The 18,496-nt window shown below is 40.3% G+C and overlaps 1 protein-coding gene across 1 annotated transcript in view; it reads left to right on the forward strand.

Moving 5' to 3' along the window:
- Positions 1 to 14,841, forward strand: part of nbas (NBAS subunit of NRZ tethering complex) — a 156,310-nt gene extending 141,469 nt beyond the window's left edge. The window contains exons 51-53 of the mRNA XM_041975891.1: positions 1,827 to 1,974; positions 3,163 to 3,297; positions 14,386 to 14,841. Of these exons, the coding sequence (XP_041831825.1) occupies positions 1,827 to 1,974; positions 3,163 to 3,297; positions 14,386 to 14,661 (559 nt within the window). The 3' untranslated portion in view covers positions 14,662 to 14,841. The remainder of the gene's footprint in view (positions 1 to 1,826; positions 1,975 to 3,162; positions 3,298 to 14,385) is intronic.
- Positions 14,842 to 18,496: the final 3,655 nt, after the last annotated feature.

Genomic DNA, 18,496 nt, shown 5'->3' on the forward strand with positions numbered 1-18,496 from the left:
CACAAGGCTTATCCTTCAGTCAGACCACATAAACTGAGTCATGATTCAAAGCACGGATAGAGGCTGGCTGTGACTCACATTGCACCCTGTGACAGATTTGGCGAGAGCACAGACATTCACAGTGTCATGCAGAACCCCCCCCTACTTGTGCCCTGGAAAAGCACAGGAAGCAGCATCGTGCCAGTGGTATAAGTGGACTCTGTTTGTTCCCATGGCCGCATCATCCAGAGGTGAAGCAGCTTGTCAGGGCAAGACACCCCCGTATTTGGATGGAGAGCTGCTTTTTCTACTGACAGACATACACAAGAGTCCCGCTGTTCTCTCTCTGTCTCTTTATCATGCCCTGTCTCCTCATTTTACAAGCTCTTTTTATCTTACACACACACACACACACACACGCACATATACTTGTTTTCTAGAGATGCACATGCACTCAGGAGCTTACCATATAGCCTATTTCTACCGTGCTTGCACAAGAAACCCCTCAGCACATGGAGATTTCTGCTTCTGATCAGGCCCTGTTACCATTTTCCCCTTATTTTAAAATACCCAGAGTAAAATAAAGGTTAAGAGCACACATACATATCATTCATCTTCTCATCTCCCATCTCCTTTCCTTTCCACAGCTCTCCATTAAATATTTAATGCCCTGCTTGTCATGTTAATCACATCCACAACTTCCAGCTGTGCTGGCATGCTGACATCTATTTTCTAACTACTGGAAATGTCTGTATTGTTTTAACGTGTTAAAGGATGATTTTCTGCATATATCAGAAGAAAATTTACAATCTGAAAATGATTTGAAGGCTGTTTAGTTCTTTGATGGCTCAATTCAGAAATAATGAAGCTGTTGTTTTGCCTTAATGCCTGGACCTACAAAAAAATTACTATAGTCAGCAATTGTTCAGGCTTTAATGTGACTCAATGCCTTCAACCACGATTTAATTAACAGATACTGATTGGACTGTGGTTTTCATCTTTCTTTCTTTCCTCTGGCTGATGTGTTATTAAAGATTTGTGAAGGTTATACTGTATTGGCTTAGCATCACCTGTTTATGCTGGCCTTGGCAAGAACTAATCTGTTACCCAGGAGGCATTAACAAAGGTCATGAAGAGCTCATAAAAAGCATGTAAACAGAGTGATGTCTGTCAGTGCTGGCAGCTGTCGCCTTGTGTTCACTCAGAAGAGAGAGATAATGCATGGTGTAGGTGTTTAATATTTACTGCTGGGGTGTTGTGGTCAAATATCTTCCCTCCTAACTTACATGCCACTGATGGAATTCATTAGTTTATCTGCAAACCTCTTGATCATTCTGTCTGCTTTTATGTCTGCCTGTTATTCTTATGTAGCTTTTATGATCATAGTATTCATTATGTATAATGTGTGCCATATGGTGCATGAACATTAATCATGTGTTGTTACCCAGTCAGTGTCTAACAGGATTATCACTTGGTATCATACAACTGTAGACGAGCTGATGAGTAGTGTATCCTTCCAGTGGATTACCACGATGTTTGAAATATAGTGAATATAATATGATGGCCTGAAGGGTCACGGCATGAACACAAAAACACAGCAACGTTACCAAAACACAACATTCTTTTTCAGAAAGCAAAAAAAAAAAAAAAAAAAAAAAAAAAAAAAAAAAAAAAAAATATATATATATATATATATATATATATATATATATATATATATATATATATACACACACATACATTTAATTTATTATATTTTTTTAACTCAATTTTCTCCTTGTGTTCACCTTAGAAGACTGAAAGCCAACACTGCACACGCAACTCATATTTATGCTCTTTATGTGCAGGGCACAGTCGGAGCAGAGCCCCTGGGTGATGCTAACCTCTATGCTGCTGACCCGCTGTCAGGCGTCAGAGGCCAGTGTAGACCTGGGTCAGCAGGTTGTCACCATGGTGAGGTCCCTCTATAACACCAAACACAAGCTTCCTGTGCAGGTAATCCCCTAAGACTACATTTTATTTTTGCTGTGATAGTCCTAAATGATATATACTTTGACAAAGACTAATGATACTAACAGGTTATGTGTGTGAATACAGGAAATAATGTTTAAGTTTATCTCAGCACTGTAAGGCTGAAACACATTCCGCTAGCATATTGTTTTTAATTCTTATGATGTATAAAACAACAGTGTTTTTATTTTAAACTACTACATTTGCTGTGCATGTAAATGAATCTGTAAAAATACATAAAGAACATTGTATTGTGCTACAATTCCGAACTATGTTTTCTAATTTAATGTATATTTTTCTATACAATGTGAAATTTTAACTGTTCAGATTTGCTCATTTCAAATGCTTGTGTCACCACTAACAGCGCAAATTATGGCAATTAGCATTTTAAACCAAAGTGAATGCAGCTCCCTCACATTCATAGTCTGTCTTTATCACTGTACTTGACAAACTTATTTTGCATTCAGTACAACTACACTGCAGCACCAGCATTTTAGCCAATATCTTAATACAGGAGCCTAAAGCTATTAAGCATGTAACCCACAGCAACGTGTTAGCATCAGCTCAGTGCTTTTTGCAAAGCATGTATCCACCAGTCCTTCTTTGATATCTGACGGCCCCTAATGCTATTCATGCCCTGCTGAGCACCATGCAAGTCGTGCACCAAATGCCATTATGTATGTCTAGGGCCAGCTGACTGTGATATTAGTTTATCGTTAATGCTGTTCCGTGTGAAAAGGGTAGTGTCTGCCTGACTGTCTAATATTGGTGTTGGAAGGGGGTGGGAGTGGAAAAGAAGGCCTTTGCTCTGTTCTGAGCAGCTTTAATTTGAATCTGATGGAATGAAACTGCCAGAGCATGGGGGAGTCAAATTGCATTGTGTTATCCATACATTACTAGATGGGGCTGCAGCTAGACTGTGTGTTTGCCATTTGCATGTGCTTGTGTGCAAACCTTTTAAAAAGTGTTATCTGTCCGCATGTCTGTATAGTGTATTTGCATTGATTAACCTTCACTGCCTCTGTTCCCCTCTTTTGTTCTCGTTTCTTTTCTTTTTTTTAATCCACCCTCCTTTCCTTCTCATCACACCATTGTTTTTATTGCTCATTCCCTTCATTTCATCCTTTGATCCACACATATCCACCAACCCCCTCTCTTTCTCTCCTCTTTCAGTGTATCGGACACATAGCAAACCTGCTTCTCCAAAACCAGCCGAGACTCCTGCAGCCTGCACTCAAACTGATGTGTGAAAGCGGTGATGAGCAGCTGCTGCAGTTGAGTCTGGATCAGATCAACAGTATGAGTGAAGTAAGCATCCATGTAAAAGTCTGCAGTAACTGTTTTCCAATTCTGACCAAAGGGAGTCCTTTGCTTGAAAAGCAGGTCAGTTCTGTTTCCTGTTGCAGCACACCTTAATCACATTAATGGGTTAACATGCTTGGGCAGAACTTAACAAGCTGTTGAGGAAGGTCATGTAGCAGAGAGACAACTGAAACCTGCAGGATTACAGCCTTTGAGGACCAGAGCTGGACACCCTTGCCATAGTTGGTAGTGAAAATTATGATACGACTACTGATCTGTGATGCCACAACACAAAATTAGATGAATAGTTTTACTCCCATCATAAACTTGGGTTCACGTAACACTTTTCTGAAATTTAAGTATGCCTTGCTTTCACACTCCATAACGTTTTGTTTTAAAAACTCCGGCGCCCAATGATTAAGAAAATGCGCTGTTTAACTGCTACCCCAAACCTGAGGTGATGTTTTAAGTTTCTTCTTTCCTTCAGCCAACTCTCAAAACTAAAATGCATTGATGTGAGAAAATGAAGCTGGAAAACTGTTGCTATTTTTGGCATTTTTGCTTGAAGTAAATGCTCTTGGTGGTGGTGCGGGTGGGTACAAACATTGCAATTTTTGCCACCTGCTGAAGTGTATTTTGGTCTGTTGTGGTGCAGTTGCTGTATCATACTGAGATGCAGGTGGTGAGAATGCTCTCAGTGGTACAGTAATAGAAGTCCACAAGTGTCCTTGAAAACAAGTGAGCTTCCTTGAAGTTCAGCAGGGAGTAAAAGTTCAGTGACCAGGTAAGAAAGCTACACACTCTGTGAATTTATCTTGGACATTCACATCCTGTGTCAGTAAAATAACTTGGGCACAAAATCATGTGTGATGTTTGCAGACTGGATGGATGGATCCTGACGAATCGCAGCAGGGTACAACTATTGCTTTGTATGTACTTGCTCATATTTAGGTCTTACAGTTTTAGGGGGTATTCTCAGAAATATCTGGAACAATCTGAGGTTTGGGTTTCTCTTGGATATGTTGATACTGTTGTTTGTGCTCGGTGTGAACTGTACAATGTCCTACTGCTGCTGCTGCAACTCCACCAAATTTTCTTCTGTTTTTGAATTCCACAATCTTCATTTAGCTCATTTGGTATAATGTGTTTAACACATCACTTCATGCTTTGTTACAGCTGATTGATAAGGAAATGTAGATAGCAGTCACAATGCAGGATAATCATCCAAATGTTCTGATACTGTCAGAAATGTATCACTGCCTAAGGGACAAGACTGAAGTCTTTGAAAATCTCACACCATCCAACACAGGACTACCGTTTTGGCCATGATTAAAGATATATTTATATTGGTCATCTTTTATCTGGGAGGGTGTGTATCAGGCTTCAGATCACTGAAGATGTGGAAGCTCAGCGATTTGAGTGGACCTTTCACAAAAGTTTGTTGGTGCATTAATGAATTAAAAGTGTAATAGGAATGAAAGTATATTGTGCTCTTTATACATTGCTGTCATTCTTCACTCAAGTGATGCATCAGTGAAAGAAAAAACGGATTTTCTCAGCGCTAATGTTCTGAAATAAAGCTACAAGGTACTGTGTTGAGGCATTACATCAGACACCAGATTTTGTGTGGACACATCCAAGTTGCTTTCTAGTTTTGATTGTTTTGGAAACAAACTGTCAGATAAGCAGGTAATCTTTGAAGGATGTGTGGGCTTTACTCTTTACACTGTTTCTCCAATCAGATAAGCAGTTGTTACAAAGTACGCTTCTCAGACCCTGCAGACCCTCTCTTTGTTCCTGAATCAGATAAGAGAAAGCCTCACTATTAGCTGACAGAGCCTCTATTAAATGAAACGATCGTGCTCCTATTTTGGTACACCTGCTCTTATACCACAGTGAGAAGAGAGCAGAACTGAGGGAGGTAGGGTGTGGGAGGTGGTAAGAGAAACGATATGTGATTTAGATGTGCAAAGATGAAACCAAACGGAGGAGGAATGGGTGCTAAGAAAAAGGAGACGACAAGGAAAATTACAGAGATGGCAAGTGTATAACAGTATAAAGTTACATAGAGATTAAGACCATAATAGAGTGCTCAGAAAAGTGTGCTAGTCTACATATGGAGGTAGAAGGAAAAGACAAAAGATTAATCGGGAAGAGTTTGAGGATGGATATATGAATTGAGTATGACAGCCAGTGTGTCATGCTTCTTTGAGCAGTAGTCTTGCATCTGCCACGTAGAAGCTGAACAGACAGACATGTTCAGACCTGCACAGAACAATGTTCATCTTAATATATGATATAATATATGATTTCCGTGTAGATGTATGCAAGTTCTTGTTTGTCCTGTTGTGCCTTTGAGCATTCTAATGTCTGAACATTTTCTCTTGCGTGCATGTGCTTATATTCAGTGCTTGTATTGCAGGCAGGAAGTCACGTTCACATTTCCTTTTCTATTAAGGTCTCATTAAAAGGATGCAAAAAAAAAGTAGTTTAAAAGGTGTAAAATGTTAAAGCTACTCAGCTGAAAAGAAAGTATATTTTATTTACTTACACATATTGTGTATGTTCATGCAAATAATTAGATTATCTGTCATGTCTTCTGTTTAATCCCCACTGTGGGTGTGCTGAAATCATTCTACAATCCCCACAGCATTTTAAAATTTACATTTAAAAGGGTCAAGTCTCAGAACTTGAATCTGTCACATCCATCAGGTTTACTGAGTGATCTGGCATTGTGATGTGAAACAGAGGTTCCTTGGTTGAAAAAGAAGTCAGTCAAATGAGTGCTGCAGTGGACAACTGTAATGATTAGCCAGTCAGCGCTACGAGTGGGATTAATTCTGTTGATTATCTTTTGTGAAGTTTTCTCAAGCTGTGTTCAGTTTTCTAGTTATTGGTTGGGGAAAATGAAACCCCGCCCCTGCAGAAAATCTTATTAGATTAATGCCTGTAGTTTAAACTCTTAACTTTTATTTCCACAATAATGTTTTTTTTTTTCTCTCTAGATAATACGCATGCCAGCCTCTTCACAAATTGCAAAGGACTTTTTTACTTTTATAGGAAGTAAATCCAAGGACATCGCTTACAGCCATTTTAACTGATCTACAAATAGCCTGAATTTGTCAGCGGCCAATGTGTAGCAGCTATTAGCAGATTAGTATCTCAGGAGGATCAGAAATGATTGATTTCAGCTCAGCTTGGTCAGTCACAAATTCAGTGAGTTTAACGTGGATCTAACTGTTAATTTAGTGTTTTTACTTTTCAGTTTAGTTCAAGCGTCTCATTAAGGTTTGCTCTTTTGTAACAGTTTGTTTCACTCCATCACGCCAGTTAAAATTATGGTGTGAACAGTTTCCTAAATGTCACTCATAATTTATTTCGACATTAACAAGCCTGAGGTTGAATTTGGCTACAGTACACAATGAATTTATCAACAGAGCACTTGTGATTAAGTACATGTAAACCACATGCCACTCTGAGAGATTGACAGGCTTTATCATCAAACACTGCCTTGGCAATGTGTGTTCCCAGATACTTGTTTTGTACCTGATGTCGAAGATCATGGTTTACTTTGTTTTGTTGTGTTTTTCCTCCTTAAATACAGGAGATGCCCCTGAGATTATGATTAGAAAAAAAAAATAATTAAGAAGATTAGTTTTTAATTAAAATGGCATTATAGAAAATTACTAGACACCAAAAGTAAATGGAAAAAGGTTATTTATTTGGCTGTGGGGACATATGTGTTCATTGTTGTTCTCATTCACACTGTCTTGCTCTGGTGCTATGTGGGAGGTAAACGGGTTTGCTTTGCGTTAGTGGAAGAGACCACAGTGGGCGTTGAAGAACCAAAGAAGTGAGGAAATGAGTGGGAGTAGAGCAGATGATTTGAAAGGGAGACAAAGAGGTAGTAGAGCAGGTAATAAAGAACGGGATGCAATAATGCAGAAGAATGCAGTGTGCATATTTATTTCTCTTTTCCTGCAGCAGAAACTTGCCCAACTTTCAGGATAATGCTACATTTGTCTTCTCATTTTCTTCTTTTCTTCTACTGCTCCTCTTAGAGGAGACAGAAAGCACAGCACTTGAGAAAGAAGCCAGTCTAGACTGATGGGAGGCGAAGATAAGGGGGTGATAAGAACTCTGTTATAAACATAAAAGAGCTTTCAGTGCAGCATACATAGAGCTATTTATTAGCACACATATACACACACACACCGTTGCTGATCAAACCATGTCTAGCACAACAAAGTGTTAAGTAGCCTAATGCACCATTCAGCCAGTCCATCAGACTTTGTGTATCATATTTCAAACTGAATGCAACACAGGGTTGTACAAATGCAAACAATGAAAGTAGAAACAATGAAAAGGACCATTAAATTAATTCCTCACCACTACTATACAGATAAGACAATAACAGGTTTAAAAAATCTCATTGATATTTTATGACAAAATCTAACAAGCAGTTGAAAGATTTGCTAATATAAAAGCAATACTAATGGACCATAAATGTGGATAAAGTAAACAAAGAATACATTACAATGACAGAATATGATTCAGGAGAAGAAAAGGCGATATATTCCCCAGCTGAAAGAAAAGCCCTATCTATCTTTCTGTCAAAAATATACATTATTTCAAACAAAGACCTTTATGGGTCCTTCTAAAAGGACATGTGTAGAGCTAGCATTTGTTTTGTCCATCCTGGGCTACCATAGAGACATGGCAGGACAACATGGAAGAGGACATTTGCTGCTTGAAAAAAAAAAATTGATCATTTTAAGGTAATGCAAACAAAACTTCATATTTTCAAATAATTTTGAATGAATGAAAGCATAACTGCATTTCTGTCTTCTAGATGCCCCAAGTTTTACACATTACATTATTTTTTTTATGTTTTTTTTCTTTTTTGTTTTTTTAATTCAATACATAAGTAGTTCAACATGTAAAATCAAGCTATTTGATTCTTTCAGAACCATTTTGGCTGCTTAATTTACATTATTGTATAAATTGTTTAATTCTATAATTTCGTTAGACATTATTGAACAAAGGTCTTTGGGTTTGAGCAGCCTGAAACACAACCGTTGCTGGTTGAGGTTGTTGGAGTGGAAACTTCCCCTTAATCTGATAATGATAGCCTGAACTTGTGAACATGAAGATACACAATTTAATCCATCCTATGACTGGGCTTAACTGCTTCTTTTCTTTCTTCATGGAGGCCAGTTTTTGTTTTTCTCACTCGTCTTGAATTAAATGTTCACACCCTTCTGTAGCTTATGTGCTCAGGTTAACTACAGGCCCTCTGCAAGAAATCATATAACTACTGGAGTGTGGACTAAAGGGTGTGTGCATGCATGCGTTTAAGTGAGTGATTAGGTGTCTAATTGCTTGTTTAAGTGGGTTTGTTTACTGCTTTGGTGCCATATTGGACCCTTTAATTTATTTCTATTTGTGTGCTACTGAGTGTGTTGACTCTGGACCTGCTCACCGCTTGTGTGCATTTGTTTGTTCATGTGCGTCACTACCCACTTTTATTTTTATTTTTTGGCTTTACAGCCTCTTCTTCTGTCACTTTCAATCACATTACGCTGTAAGCAAGGATTGTTTTGTGTGTGTGTGTGTGTGTGTGTGTGTGTGTGTCTGTCCACGTTCAGTTTGATGTTCCTCTAAAGCCTAGGGACAGCCAGGGTGGAGGGATGGAAAGCAGAGCCTGAGGAAGTAAAGAAAATGATGAGAGGAGGAGGAAAGGAGAAAGTTGTATGTTGTCTGGCATTCCAAAGAAGCCTTATGATTTAAATGATAAAAGAAGGCTTGGCTATGCATTATGTATTAGGCGTTGTACGTGTACGGTAATTCCAATTAAGCTCTCAGCTGGGTTAAGCTGAGGGAGGGAGAGTACGAAGAAAGATGTATACAGGAAATGAGTGACGAGAGCACAGATGAAAAACAAGGCTAGGAAATATTGACCAGACCAATCTGGCAACATTAAGTGGTTGCTGAAAACAGGCACGGAAGACAACCTTGACTGTTTTTACAAGGAGAGATGGCAAGAAATAAAAAGGTAAAAATAAGAGCTGGGGGTGGGGGGGTCGGACATCTTATGGCTGCAGCTTGATGTGTCAGTTCTCTTGTCACGCCGAGTGTTTGCTCGCTCACAGTGCACATCGACTGTGAGCCTGAGCACACTCACATGAGACAGATGATGCCTCTTGTTTTTGAATTCTCTGAAGAGAGGCGCTGTGTGGTGCTTGAATCTTTTGAGGGGATTTGGAAAGGCTTTGAACCTGACACATACATACACAGAGCTGTGCACTAAATACATACACCCAGAGGTTTCATGTTTTCTGGGCTAATGACCTTTGATAAAGGAAGGATAGATGTTAGACATTTTCCCTCCACAGTTGGGTATGTTTTCTACTGATCTGTTTGTAAAGCCAAGACCTGAGCAGATAGCGGTGAGGGAATGAATAGGAAGCAGGTAGTTTAGATGTATCTATAGTTCTGTGAAACCTACAGCAGATTAGTAGCTTTAGAATGAAGTTGGAAGGTGATAGTTATTGTCTTTTGCATTCTTTGTTCAAACAGGCCGTCTACCAAAACCATTACACAGCCGAAAAGTCCTCAAGCAAGACACTGAAATCCCAGCATGTGTGGACCACACAGCTGTCATCATTTTTCAGTTTGAGGTAAAAATAATAACAATGATGATAAAAACAAAACAATAAAAAAAACTTTATCTGCAGTTTTGAGAACTGGAAACTATGGAATCAATTTTCCTGCATGTATCCTAGGAAAACTAATGGTTTGGTTACTTGAAATTTGAAGATAGTTGCAATTTCCTTTGAAGGTGCATTCAAGTCTCAGTGTAAATGCACTGGAAGCTGTGAATTATTACCAACCTGAATGCTAAAACCACATAGGCTGAGTTTTGCATTAGGGTTTTTGAATAGCATCAACTACCAAAATTAAATGTCCAATTAGTGAGCTTTATACATCCTAAAAAACAATTATTTTTTTTAAGTTTTGCCAGAGGCAGAGGCGCAGTTTTCCTTTATGTCCAATCTGTATGCTAAGAAGAGCAAACCTTATATTTGGAAAAAAGCTTTTAAAGAAATCAAAAGGTTATTTCCAGTCTAATTATATATAGACCTCTTGATTACATAGACGTACATCAATAGGAGATGGGGCCACTTAGCAAAGTAATGGAAGGAAAAAAATGCATCTTTTCAAACCTGTAAAAATGTTCTAGTCTATTGAACGGTACCATCTGCCTCTAACAAATCTCCCGGGGCATAGTAGACAATAAACCAAACTATTCTAACCAAATATCTTTAAAAGGTGTGGTTTTGCAGCTGTAATTAACAGAAACTATTTTAATTTATGTTGTTTAAATTTTATAGTTATCTATACAATGCAAAGTGAGCTTGAGCTATCTGTCTTCACTATTTTGAATGCTCTAAGGTGAAAAGTTGTCTTGTTTGTCTCGTGTTTGCCTGTCTGATTGACTACTAATATTTAGCTTTCTTATATTGCATACTTGCAGTAGGCGTGAATGTTGGACTAACTCAACTGTCTGAAATGTGACAGAGCTGTTCATGCTGTAAGGACATAAAGTCATCTGTGCCACTCTGATATCAAGATTCTCCTCCATCTCTCAGCTGCTTTTCACATCTATTTTCAGCTCAGCTGTCAATCTGACTGACTCTAAAGACTCAAATCTCCTGTCTCTCTTGACACCGTCAAACTGTAATAGCCTTGGAGGTGTGTATATATGTGTCTCCATGTGTGTCTTGGAGGACCAAGCTTGTGCACAAGTTTGTACTGAAGGTCTGGTCAGGTTTTTTTCTTCCATAACGAACCAAAGTGTAGGAAAGACAGAATTTATGTGCATGTATCAGACATGTTTCAGGGCTAGTCTGTGTTTGCAGTATGTGCACATATGAAATGTTTCCTGTATCATGCTTATTGACACACCGGGTAATTTCACATCAAATCTGTTTCAAGCTCAGCCATGTTTTTGTTGTAGGTGATAGGTGACACGACTGGCAGTGATTTATATAATTACCAGGCTTTCAGGTTCAATCAAAGCAGATTTTAAACCAGTCATTTTAAAGGTCACCACGAGGTCACCAGACTACAGTAGTTCATGCTTCATGTGTGTCCATCAAAGTAGCAAAGGTCAGTGGGATGTCAGTCCTCTCATCTACCCAAGTCCCCTGAGTGTCTGCACAGACTTCTGCAGACATAGTAGTGCAGCCTGAAATTTGTGTGATAGTTTAATTTCCTGCACCTATGCTGGTAGTTGGACAGTGTAATCTATAACCAACTCCTTCACTTTTCTGTAGATAAAAACTGTCAAGTCACAGTAAACCTTTCTGAAGCATTAAGCACTCTGGGTGTTTTCATTGTTGAAGGCCATATGAAGGCCATGTAATGCACTAGCTCGTTGAATTTCGAGACTGACATCCAAAGGTTCTGCTGATCCTGCAATTCATGAATGATTCATCACCTGCACCAGTGTTCCATATTGCATGTGTAAAAAGTTCTTCCATGAATGCAAACTTCACTTGCAGTATGGTTGTTGGTAAAAAGTTGTTACATTATTTACCCCTATATTTCTTTTGTCCCGTCTTAATCAATTTGCAGGCATGTGAAAACAAAAATGCATCCATTTCAAATTCTAAGGTTATAAATATTAAAACATAATTTAAAGGAAAATACTCTGATCCTTTAAGGTGTTCACCTTTGGTAAATACAACCTTAGATGAACAGCTCAACATATGGACGTGTGAAAAAGTAAATACAGCACAAGCAGCAGGACCTCCCAGAGTCCTGCATGGCCTCAGTGTGAACTTGTTGAGGCGTCTACCCCTGGGAAGATTGGCGGCCTGCTTGAAAGTTTCCGCTTGTGAGTAATCCTCCTCGCTGTAGAATGATGGACTCTGGATTGTTTGGTAAATGGCCTCATAACCCTTCTAAGAATGACGGTATCAACATTGCTGATGTCTTTCTTCTTTGGCATTCTGTTAACACACACCTGAATTCTGCAGATCAGCAAACCTCTACTTTTATAGAGGTGGTGACACTTTCAATTTATCAAGTGAATTTGAATAGCATCACCTAACTACAACCTCTGCATTCATTAACAAACTTTAAGGTTATACCTGTTTTTTTACACATTGTTTTGTCCAGTTTTTCTGAAATAGTCAGTACCAGTCAAAATTGCGGACACATGTTTGTGAATGTACTGTATAATGGACACTATAATATGTCATGTGTTGCCATTCCTCTGATTTTTATTTATTTTAATCCATGATAAGAACCATTGAACTTTGTATGTTTTTCCTCACATGGCTGCACTCTTAATATTCTGAGCTTCAGGAAACTCATTGTTTGACCAAACTGAGTGGGTCCTTAAGGCACATGTTTAGATGACACACATGAACCTTTTGATCACAATTTCCTGAAACTTCTGAGGAATATATACATTAGTTTCTTCTATCTGTAAATTTTTAAAATCATCTCTCATGACACCAGGCCTAGAAATAGGTCAACCTGCAACACAGCTCCAGATATGCCATGTTGAACATTTGTTCTGGGCCTCTGTTAGGGGAATGAAATGAAAAGTTTGATGCTGAAGTGTGAAGGTGTTTTGAAGTGTTTCACTTTGGGTCTGGTGTGTATTCAGCTCCTGGAAGTAGTCAGTGCGCTTAAAAATGTATGTATCTGATGCTTTTGAGTGCACATCTGCCTCTCTCTTCTCTGGTTTGCTCCCTCCATCTTTCCTCCTCATAGATTTACAGTTCTCCTTCTCGCTTGTCTTTCATTCCCTTAATTCCCATTTTGCCCAAATGACCTCCTCATTCATTCCTGTTCCCTTGCCCCAGCTTGTCATGATTCATCTGGTCCTGCCTCTCAATGGGAAGCCTAGAAATTAAATTACTACTCATGCATGACATACTATATCTCTATAAACGTTATCTGTCAGCTCTGTCTCCCATTGGTTTCAAAGTAGCTATGCACTTGTAGCTTACTTGAATGGAAAATGCATACAGACTCAGAATATTAATGCTCTTTTGCATCTCTTCTCGAAGTTCATCAAAAATAATCAGTAATTCCACCAGGGTACAGTGTTATTGTCAATGACAACGGCTGAATGTCCATTAACTCTCACATGAGATGTTCAGGTGGCACCAGTACATGCTTTTTAAAGGCTATTGTCTGCTTTAAAGAATGAGTTGTCCTCAGAAGAGGGGAAAAAAGCCAGCACAGCTCTCACACAGATGGGAGATTTCAGAGGTGAGGTGGAAGAAACTCAATCCAGCTCTGTTCGTCATCTCCACAACAGAGGAGAGGACATGGGCTCCACATTTATAATTGATCTACCTTAGCTTCAGAAATACCCCGACAAGGACTGGCTGTTGTCTGTGTGCATGTATAGTTGCGTAAGTGTGAGCTTAATAATAGAGAAAGTAAATAGGTGAGAGGTTGCAGAGGAAATGGGCTGAGTCACAGTGAGAAGCAGAGAGATGGCCTCTCAACCCCAGCACTCAGCCTTCCTTCTGCATGGCTTGCAAACCACTCACAGCAGTCCCAGTGGCATTCAGCTGGCTGAATTTGCATGTAATTCATTGATGTAAAGAGGCAGATGATGGGATTAAAATATTATGTAAAGGCCTGTTTATGATCTAGGAGCATGTGCTCAAAATTGTTTTGGTGGCTGAGATGTTCTATCAGAAAGCAAGTATTTGCAGACAGAGAGGAGAAGGGTTTGTGTGTCTGCAGACTCGTGCCAGGGGAATGGTGGTCAGCCTCGGGGTCAACACACAATGTGATGTGACACTCTGACCTCATCAGGTTTCTTCAAGCGTGTGACATTGTAATCATTCCCTGCTCTGAAATACTGCTACGAATGCAAGAAGCTACAGCTGCTGTCAGTGTTTCAGCAGCCAGAAGCTGTTGAATAATGTTCTGGAAAGACTCGCCAAAGTTCTAGCTGTGTTTCTTGGCACATGTGTTTTTCAGAAGTGAAAAAGGTTGTTTTCTTTTGGGTCTTATCATATGTGTTTACACTGTCTCCTTCCTGTCTGTTTCTTCCAGGAGACGGCCTCCTCCTGCGATGCAGAACTGCTGTCATTGCTCTTGGATGCAGGCCTCTTGGTGGGCTGCATCTCCTCGACCCTGTACCCCCTGCTCAGCTCCCACATGCTGTCCCACCAGCATGAAGGAGGCTGGGATGTGGAGAAAGCTGCTGCAGAACTGATGGCAGCAGGCCATGGGCCAGAGGCAGGTTCCCTGCTGTTGGCCCACCGTGGAACTCACCAGGCCCAGTTCACCTTCAACTCTGCTTTGGCTGTTCTCAAGAAATGGTTATGAAGGGAGGTGGGAGGAAGAGGGGGAGCAAGATGTGATAGAAGGCGTGTTGAACTGCAGCATTAAAGCAAAGGAAGGGAGAATGAGAAGGCTGAGATCTGAAGTATTCATTGTGAGGCCAGAAGAGAGAGAATACCAGGCCATACGTCTGCATTTATATCTTTAATCAGGTTCAGGGTACATCAACAGCAAACTGCAGTGTCTGCCTTGAAGCTGTAGGAGGTGATGTCTTTAATACTGAAACATCCACTCAATTAGGAACACACATAATAAATCCACAAATGCAACCTCAACTGTCACTCATTCACGAATGAATGTTCAGACTGAAGGCTAATCAGAAACTGCACGGGCTGCTTGCATTTATTTGCATGTGTTCTGTGTCTATTGTGTGGTAAAGTAATTGAGCAATAGCTGGGAAGCAGTGGGTGGATATTAGCCTGTTGTTCCATGACAGGTTTGCCTCTTTAACATCCTATTGTTAAACACCCTGCCGCTGCTTCATTGTTTTCCTCCTAATAATATCTAATTAATTCCTTCTAAACAAATTAGCCCCACAGTTGCCCCACACTGTGTGTGTTTTAGGAATAAAAATGTATGTGTGTTGATGTGCTATTCAATATATCAGCATAATTTGTTCCTTCTGAATCAAAATGATTTCACCTATCAACTCCAAATAAAGAAAAAAAAGAAATGACAATGAGTGGCTGTATTTTCATTTTTACTGTATTCCAGTTCTGTTTTGTTCTGTTGTTTTTGCACATTTTGGGAAACATTTCTTATCAGTACACATCTAAAGATCCCTGGAAAGTCTTTTCTTTGTTTGAGAAAAGATGTTTCTAAGTTAAGTGTGTTAACCTATAACCCACTTTTCTTTTAAATGAATGGGTTTTAAAAAGCTTTATCCAGCTCATGATGAATGCATTATAAAAATTTCCATCATAATTACAGCATTTTTACATTGTTCTAGGCATAATTACAACCCTCTGACCCAAACAACAATTATGCATTTATGCTAACGCTTAAATGCTCTTTTTGTTGCATTGCATAATCATTTTAAAGCAGTTTAGTAAACTGTTTTCACCGGAGAGGTTGAAGCAAGCGGCTGCTGTTGGTAAAAGCAAACTTTTTTCTCTCTCTCTTTTCTGTTTTCAGACTGATAATTTGCTAAAAAAAAATTCTAAGTAGTTAATTGCAAAACAAAAGTTTAGAATGTGACGTCAAAATGTCTCATTTATGCTTTTATAAACAAAAAAAAAAAAAAAAAAATGATGGTGCAGCTAATTTTGTTTAATGTAAAAGCGAACACTCAAAAACAGGAGCAATGTTGCTTTGATGCTAATTAAAAAAGAAAAATATGTCTAAGAAATATTTTAAATTGAGTATTACCAAGGAGAGAGCACTTCTTTCATACAAACTTCATTTTACTCTTTTGAGATCTGCTCTGAGGGCTGAATAAATTCACTTCATGCAATAAGAGACCTTGTATGGAAGCCCATTTCCGTCACTCTGACGAAAAAAAAAACCCATTGTATCTCATTATTATGAGATAGTATCTCAAAATAATGAGATACTTAAGTCATAATTATGAGATAGTATCTCATTATTATGAGATACTATCTCATAATATTGAGATAGTTAAGTCATAATTATGAGATAGTATCTCATTATTATGAGATAGTATCTCATTATTATGAGATAGTATCTCATAATAATGAGATAGTTAAGTCATAATTATGAGATACTATCTCATTATTATCAGATTCAGATTCAGATTCAGATAACCTTTATTTGTCCCACAGCGGGGAAATTGCAGCGCAACAGCAGCAGAAGACACGCAATAGACAACAAATGGTACAATTTAAGAGGATAATAAAAAGAAATGTAAGTACTTAAACATAATAAAACTAAGTGAAATAGTTAAATAAATGACTAAATGTAATAAAAAACCTGTACACAGTACAGGGGGTGTGTCTGGGGATGTATATACAAGGTAATGGGTAGTGCAAAAACAGCAGTGAAAAATGGACAGTAAGATAAATGATATGTTATTGCACAAGTCCGTATAGTTCGTTATATTCTTCAGTCTAGCGGGCATTAAGTTTGTTGTGAAGCCTGACAGCAGCAGGCAGGAAAGATCTGCGGTACCTCTCCTTCACGCAGCGAGGATGAAGCAGCCGCTCACTGAAGGAACTGCTCAGAGCTGTCAGGGTGTGCTGGAGGGGGTGGGATGGGCTGTTCAACATGGATGACAGCTTAGCAGTCATCCTCTCATTTCCCACTACCTCTACTGAGTCCAGGGGGCATCCCAGGACAGAACTGGCCCTCCTCACCAGTCTGTCCATTTTCCTCCTGTCTCTGTCCATTATGCTGCTGGTCCAGCAGACTATCCCATAGAAGATGGCTGAGGCCACCACAGAGTCATAAAAGGTCCTGAGGAGTGGGCGCTGCACTCCGAAGGACCTCAGCCTCTTGAGCAGGAACAGTCTGCTGTTGCCCTTCTTGACCAGGGCGTTGGTGTTGTCCGACCAGTCCAGACGGTCATTCAGGTGAACACCCAGGTACTTTTAGGACCTCACCAGGTCGATGTCCATTCCCTGGATGTTCACTGGTACAGGTGGAGAGTTGTTATGCCTGCGGAAATCCACCACCAGCTCCTTGGTTTTGCTGGTATTGATCTGGAGGTTATTCCGCAGGCTCCAGTCCACAAAGTCCTGAATAAGTCCTCTGTACTCCCTGTCGTCTCCATCTGTAATGAGGCCAACAACAGCAGAGTCATCAGAGTACTTTTGCAGATGGCATGATGGTGTGTTATGTGAGAAGTCCGCGGTGTAGAGGGTGAACAGGAAAGGAGCCAGAACCGTTCCCTGCGGTGCACCCGTGCTGCAGAGAAGCCGGTCCGACTCAGAGCCCTGCACCCTCACAAATTGTGGTCTGTGGGTAAGGTAGTCCAGAATCCAGGAGGTGAGGTGATGGTCCACCCCAGCCAGCTGCAGCTTGTCCACCAACAACCTGGGCTGGATGGTGTTGAATGCACTGGAGAAATCAAAGAACATCATCCTCACAGTGCTTCCAGCCTTCTCCAGGTGAGAGAGAGAGGTGTGGAGGAGGTAGAGGATGGCATCATCCACCCCGATGTCAGGTTGGTAGGCGAACTGCAGCGGGTCCATGAAGGAGCTCACCATCGGACGCAGATGTGCGAGGACCAGTCTCTCCAGCGCCTTCATCAGGTGACGTCAGAGCTACTGGCCTGTAGCCGTTGAGCTCCTTTGAGTGCGATGTTTTTGGCACGGGCACGATGCAGGATGTCTTCCACAACTTTGGCACTTTCCCCAGTTTCAGGCTCAGGTTGAACATGTACCCAAAGATCCCACACAGCTGGTCTGTGCAGGACTTCAGGAGCCTGGAGCTGATGCCGTCCGGACCTGCAGCTTTCCTAGCCCTGGTCTTCTTAAGGGCCTCCCTCACCTGGTACTGTATGTAGTGAAGGACAGACCAGAGCAGGGGGGTGTTGATGGGGGAGGGGCACACGGGACAGAGTGTGAAGTGAAGGTGTGTGAGCCAAAGATTGTAAGAGAGGGAGAGGGGGGTAAGGCGGAGCTGCAGGCAGTAGAAGCTGATGGGGTTTGCAGCAGAGGAGACTGGGTCGATGGAAGAGCGGGTGCCTGATCAAACCTATTGAAAAATAAGTTCAGGTCATTTGCCCTGCCCTGGTCTCCCACCCGTTGGGACTTTGGCTCCTTGTAGCCCGAGATGGTCTTCAGTCCCTTCCAGACATCACGGATGTTGTTGTGCTGCAGCTGGTACTCCATCTTCCTCCTGTAACTGTCCTTCCCCCTCC

The sequence above is a fragment of the Melanotaenia boesemani genome, chromosome 22 (assembly GCF_017639745.1).
Source record: "Melanotaenia boesemani isolate fMelBoe1 chromosome 22, fMelBoe1.pri, whole genome shotgun sequence".
Classification (NCBI taxonomy): Eukaryota; Metazoa; Chordata; class Actinopteri; order Atheriniformes; family Melanotaeniidae; genus Melanotaenia; species Melanotaenia boesemani.